Genomic DNA, 6,000 nt, shown 5'->3' with positions numbered 1-6,000 from the left:
GAGTGGAACTGGTGTTTATTATTGTTATTCGGATATAGCTTGGTGCCGGTATTCTTCTTAAAAATGAGATAAATAGGGGAAACAAAGAATACAGTCCGACCAAATCGTCGCAGAAACTCCCCGTCTCCATTCAGTGTTTGGTGTAAACGGTTGGCCTGTTTAGCACGGTGTGTCGTGATGGGTCTCCCTCTGTCATGTGTGGCCTCTCTCAGTCACTGTCTGAGTGAGAGTCCAGGATCCCCTCCCGCACCCCCCCCCACCCCAGTCCTCCTCCAGGCTCGCCCCCCCCCCTCCCCCACTAACGCCCCCCTCCCAGCTCACATGACCACGCACTTCCCCTTGAGCTTCTCGGCGCGTTTCTGCTGTTTGTTTTTTTTGCCGTCGATCTGGAGGCTGACAGTCCTGCGCTTCTCCAGGTTGAGCAGCTCCTGGAACAGCTCCTTCACGTTGTGGTTGGTCTTGGCCGACGTCTCCATGAAGGCGCACTTCCACTTCTTGGACACCGCCTCGCCGTCGCCGGTCTCCACCTCCCGGCCCTGCGCCTCGTCGCACTTGTTGCCCACGAGCATGATGGGAATGCTCTCCACGTCCCCCTTGATCTGGCACACCTGCTCGAAGATGGGCTTGAGCTCCTCCAGCGACTGCTTGCTGGTGACGGAGTAGACCAGGATGAAAGCGTGGCCCTTGGAGATGGACAGGCGCTGCATGGCGGGGAACTGGTGGCTGCCGGTGGTGTCGGTGATCTGCAGCGTGCAGATGCTCTTGTCGCAGCTGATCACCTGGCGGTAGGTGTCCTCGATCGTGGGGATGTAGCTCTCGCGGAACGTCCCCTTCACGAAACGCAGCACCAGCGAGCTCTTGCCCACCCCGCCGGCGCCGAACACCACCACGCGGTAGTCGTTGCTTTGCTCCGGCATCCTTCTTCACGGGACCTGGGGGGGGGGGGGGGCAGGGGGAGGGGGGTGGGGAGCAAGCGCAATCTCTCACCGAACTGAAAATTCACACTGTACACCTCACTGACACATACACTTAATCAGCTGTGAGGATCTTGGGTTTGAGTGGCAATCTTTCGCCAGCTCACTAAGCCTGATGTTATGTAGCTTTACAATATTGTTCCTTTAAAACTGTAATATCCTTTTCATGTTGTACTGATTTCCTAAATTCCCATTTGGGTTGAAACAGGATACAGTGGAAATGATTAGTTATTATAATAACAACAACAACAGCACACTGAAGAAGTCATAAGGAAACGAGCCGGTATCTGGGTGACAGGGGAACAGTTACTTTTGACCAGCAGTATGTAGGCATACACACAAAACACACACGTTATATAACTTTACTACACTGAAACTGACACGTTCTTAACTTTCTGATGATAGATTTCACCCCGAATTCACGTACGCGCGCAGCCTTCCGTTTGTGTCGGAAACTACCAACAAAACCAGGCCGCGCATAAAACAGGAGCGCGCCTTCGGCTCCATTTACATCCAACAACGGGATTAAAAAAATAATCCTCGGGCCACAAACGTGAGGGGCGACGTGCACGTGTCGCGCCGGAGAAGCAGTAATACTGAGCTTTAATTCCTTTCGGTCCACATACAAGTGTGTCTTTCGAAACGGGATTTCATCGATTATGCCCGCGTGCCGCCGAGAATAAACGAAATAAACCTGGCCACAGTGAAAGAGTGAATGGATTTCCGGCAGCGAACGCCATATGCTTAGTCAGCGACTGCACATAGGAGAAAAGAGAAGGCTAAATCAATTTACTGTACAAGACAATGCACTGATTAAAAACACCGAGTAAGCACCGCACCATGCCTGAAACACGGTTGGAAGTGATGGGGTTGAATTACAGCAAGTCGCCGGTTTTTAGACGAACAGCACAACGGTGCATAACTCAAAAGCCGGCAATTAATTTTTTTGGTGACACTTCACGAAAAGGTCAAGCAGGCTATAGCTCGCATAGATGGCAAGCTTCCGTTTTAGTCTTGGATAATTCGTTATAGCAGTAAACAAACATTGCAACCTGCAGACTTTGAGTCCCTGTTTAAAGCAAATTTCTTTCCACCCCAAACGATCACTGACACTAGAATGGAGCCGAAATTTAATGCCAGATAAATGCCACTATGAATGCACCAAACCTAGCTATGCCAAACAGCAGTAGCCTAATCGACGTGCCGCTAATGCTGCCAAAACAAGAAATGCCTCTACCGCATAATTTATACTAATCTTCACATAAAGCATTGTTTTTTAAGGAAAACGAATACGCAAACCATGTGAACAGAATGAACATCGGCCAAAGATTAGGAAAGGGTATTTTAAAATTGGTATGTGATAAAAATAAAAAATAAATTCTTCTTCCAATAAGGACAGCCCACATCAAAACACGAATCCAACCCAAGTACTTACTGTAACAATGTTGGCGAAGAAATGGCGAGAATCTAGACTTCAAATCTCATATTGAATCGAATGCCTCCAAATTAACGACAGTCTTGCCCGGTTCGTCCGCAACGAGGTGTGCAATGCCTCTAAAACCGTCCGCGCGGAGGCTCCGATATTTAAAGGCGCAGCTTGCGGGAGAGATGTGCGTCCCTGCTAGGTTTCTCTCCCGATGACGTAAGGCGGAATTCACTGCTTTAGCCTCCGCCCCCCCCCCCCCCCCTAAACATGCAAACAACACAAGTCGAGGGTCCCACGCAGCGGGGGCTACTGGCGTGAAATGAGATGGGGGGATTGCTATTTCAAATATATCTGACATGTCTCCAGTTCTAACGGCTAAACTCGTCGAGTTTCTCGATATCTAATGTTTCATACTACTCTACTGTACTTTATGCTGAATTCATAGCTCTCTGTAAGTAAATTGCTGCACGTGATTGCCAAAGTCGGTTCAACCACCTAATTTAGTGGGGATGCTATCTGAAAATTCTTATTTTAAGCTTTTTAAAAATATTTTTAAAATAAGTTTTTATTACGTGGGAATGAAAAATGAAATCCTTCCTCCAAAATTGGGGAGTTTTTCATAATGCATATAATAAGTGTGTGTACGTGTGTCCAAGATGACAGCAAGTGCTTATTCTAAGTGCTGAAATCTAAAATGGAGACCTCATTTTTGCTCTAAATGTTATATACACTCACCTATAAAATGATAGATTCCCTTGTGAAAGATGGGCAAATAGGATTGTATAAAGTAATCTCAGGCAAATACCTATATTGTATGCTGAAAATGCGGATAACTGTATTCTTTTATTCTAATAAAATGGTAAAGTGATTTAAAAAAAACAATTGATCATTTAATTCCCAAAAAAAGACAGGTGTCAAAATTATTGGTTCCCTTGGCTCCAGGACTTTGTGTACTTCCCCTTACAGTCTTCGTCTATGGTGTTTTATGGGGTTGTTATGGTTTTTTATGAGACTGTTATGGTATTTTATGAGGAACGATCAAAGAATTCCCCTCACATCAGGATTCCTCCGTACAGATTCAGTCAAGATCCTTCACGTCCTTTGGTCTGTGCTGTGGTCTTCCCCAGTTAAATTCAAACCGCAGATTTCCAATCAGGTTCAAGTCTGGAGACTGAGATGGGCATTGGAAAACAAAATAGTAATTTACTGGTCTGTTAACCATTTTGGTTGGTTAAGCATGGTTAGTTTTGAGGTGTGGTTGGGATCATTGGCTTGGTTGAAAGGTCATTTTGAGCTTCCTGGTAGACAGAAAAAGGTTTTTGGCCAGATGTCGTCACGCTGGAGTTCACAATTCCACTGACCTTGACAAGGGCCAAAAGATGAATAACATAACAAAATACCAATATGTTTCAGTGAAGATAAGTGTCCTTCTTCTACCCCAAGCCCACCTCTTGTGTACATTGAGAAAAAATAATTTCTTAATTTTGTATATAGTAGCAAGGAATTCCTAGGTATGTATTGTATGCTAACACAATTATACAATTAAGACAATTAGGAAATTTGATCTTGAAATATTATTTAGAGCATGAATTAAAAAAAGTACATTATGTATTGATACCATGGTCTGGGCGAATACTCGATTCTGATTGGCTAGAAAGCTGCGGAGGGTGGTCCTTCATTTCATGTTCTTCGTTAAAACCCTTTAACACACACCTCGTAAAGGATTACTCCTAACGTATACCAGCACGGGGTGTATAGGTGTATTGGTATGTGTGTCATAACACACAACAAAAAATGCAGCGAACGTTGATTACCCGAAAAGCCCTGTTGAAAAGAAACTGAGCATCTGCCGTTTGAAAGGGCGGTGAGATGCCATAAGACCGATGACATCAAATCACATTTACAGCACGTGAACAAGAACAATTGAAGAGTCCCTCAATTTTTCCAGCCTTTTCGCCCTCTGGTGACCATATCCTATTACTGCAGGCGTTGCTCGCTAAAAGGCAATGGGACTCCCCCAGTCGTTCGAGAGACATACACCAGCCATAGGGCCCCAGCCCTGAACCCTCTGAAAAAGGGTGTGAACGTTATTAGGCATTAATCACCATAGGTTTATTAGAGTCCGTATCGTTCATTAAGGCGATTATGCCGCCCAATCCCCGAAAGGCTCGGGTTCTGCTGTCCTTTGTCTGTCGGTCCCATTCTTCGACGAGGGATTTGAAAACACGTGACCCGAGAGCCCGTTATTATCCGTGCAGTGCCTTGGTGCCTCCACGTGATCAAGCTGTCTTTGAGTCACTCAGGTTGATTGCTGATTGCTGAAAGCGGTTTTTCGTTGTATTGCAGCGTTGTAATAAAGATCTTTTTTTCCGTCATCAAAGAGAAAGACATGTCCGTTTTTTCTGAAAATGCATTCTTTATTTCCGCCAGTTTGGAACCCCAGCAGCAGCTGCACCCTTGTTTGAAACGGTAGGCCTGCAGTTAGTTGAATTTGCTTTGAAATCAAAGGCCACACCCCTGGGTACTGCAAACAGAAACTGTCAAAAAGTGCTTCAGTGTGTTTGTAAACAAAGACCCCAGCATTTTTAAATGTACATTTGAAAAGGGAATGAAATGAGAGAATTTGATTGATTGATTGATATTCTCTGCGTTTGAAGTCATTTTGTTGCTTTTTAGTGGACGTTCTTTCGTGTTTCATGAAATATTTCTATTTTTTGAAGATACAGTAGTAACAACAACAACAATAATAATAATGCTTGATAATGGTGACAACATCAATACTAATCTGAAATTTGACATTGGAAAGGGTAAAATAATGCATAAAATTGATTAAATCCCGAATTTGCAGCCTTTTCCATATTTTGATGATTTTTTTTTTTTTTGATAAGTGCATATGATTTGCACAGTTAGACGTTTCAGAATGGCTGTCATCTTTACCACGAACATTGGATAAGGTATATATTGGACATTAGTTGCATTATTAAGAGAACGCGCGCTTGTAAAGAACTTGGTGCCGTGGCGTTGTACTGATAGTGGAGGGGGCAGTGAATCTTCCAAACGGTCGTGAGGAGCCGAAGTCAGCAGGAGAATTGGCTGTTAATTTCAGAGACTATAGTAGGAGTGTGCCCCCTGCTGGATTTGCGGCAAGTAACAAAACAGAGGTGGCACGCGACACTGTCATTCAATCGTTCCCGCTGCATCCGGTGAGTGAAAACCATTTCAAGACGTTTTTTTTTTCTTTTCTCAGAGGACTCGTATCTGGCGCCATATGCCTAAAATAGCGACGCAAAGATTCAGAGACAGGGGTACCTACGGGTTTGTTTTAACGATATGAAGATAAGCTTTCCTGTTGATGCTAACGGTTTCACCTCAAGGTTCCTCGCCGTTTATGGAGACCTCACAGAAAAATATGCGATACTCTTAGTGTCAGCCCGCGCAAATCGACACTGTCACGTTACGCTTTTGGCTGCTGCTCTAATCCAAATCGACTGACATGCGTATTCGTGTCACAAGCCTGGAAGAGCAGTGCACTGTCGCAGAGTCCATCACAGATCCAAAATCATAGCGCAAGAGAAATATGCACGACAGTGCAGAAATTCA

The 6,000-nt window shown here is 44.6% G+C and overlaps 1 protein-coding gene across 1 annotated transcript; it reads right to left on the bottom strand.

The window, feature by feature from the left end:
* Positions 1-309: 309 nt before the first annotated feature.
* LOC135239689 (GTP-binding protein Di-Ras2) lies at positions 310-2,602 on the bottom strand. Its single transcript, XM_064308555.1, has 2 exons — positions 2,410-2,602; positions 310-932 (listed from the first exon to the last, which is right to left on the bottom strand). The coding sequence occupies exon 2, from the start codon at positions 915-917 to the stop codon at positions 318-320; it is 600 nt and encodes a 199-aa protein (XP_064164625.1). The 5' UTR covers positions 918-932; positions 2,410-2,602; the 3' UTR covers positions 310-317.
* Positions 2,603-6,000: the final 3,398 nt, after the last annotated feature.

This window comes from Anguilla rostrata, chromosome 14 (assembly GCF_018555375.3).
Source record: "Anguilla rostrata isolate EN2019 chromosome 14, ASM1855537v3, whole genome shotgun sequence".
NCBI classification, from domain to species: Eukaryota; Metazoa; Chordata; class Actinopteri; order Anguilliformes; family Anguillidae; genus Anguilla; species Anguilla rostrata.
The sequence above is the reverse complement of the archived record's forward strand: the minus strand, read 5'-3'. Positions and strand labels throughout refer to the sequence as shown.

Coding starts and splice junctions, on each gene's coding strand:
- LOC135239689 (XM_064308555.1), bottom strand. CDS start 917: ATGCCGGAGCAAAGCAACGACTACCGCGTGGTGGTGTTCGGCGCCGGC.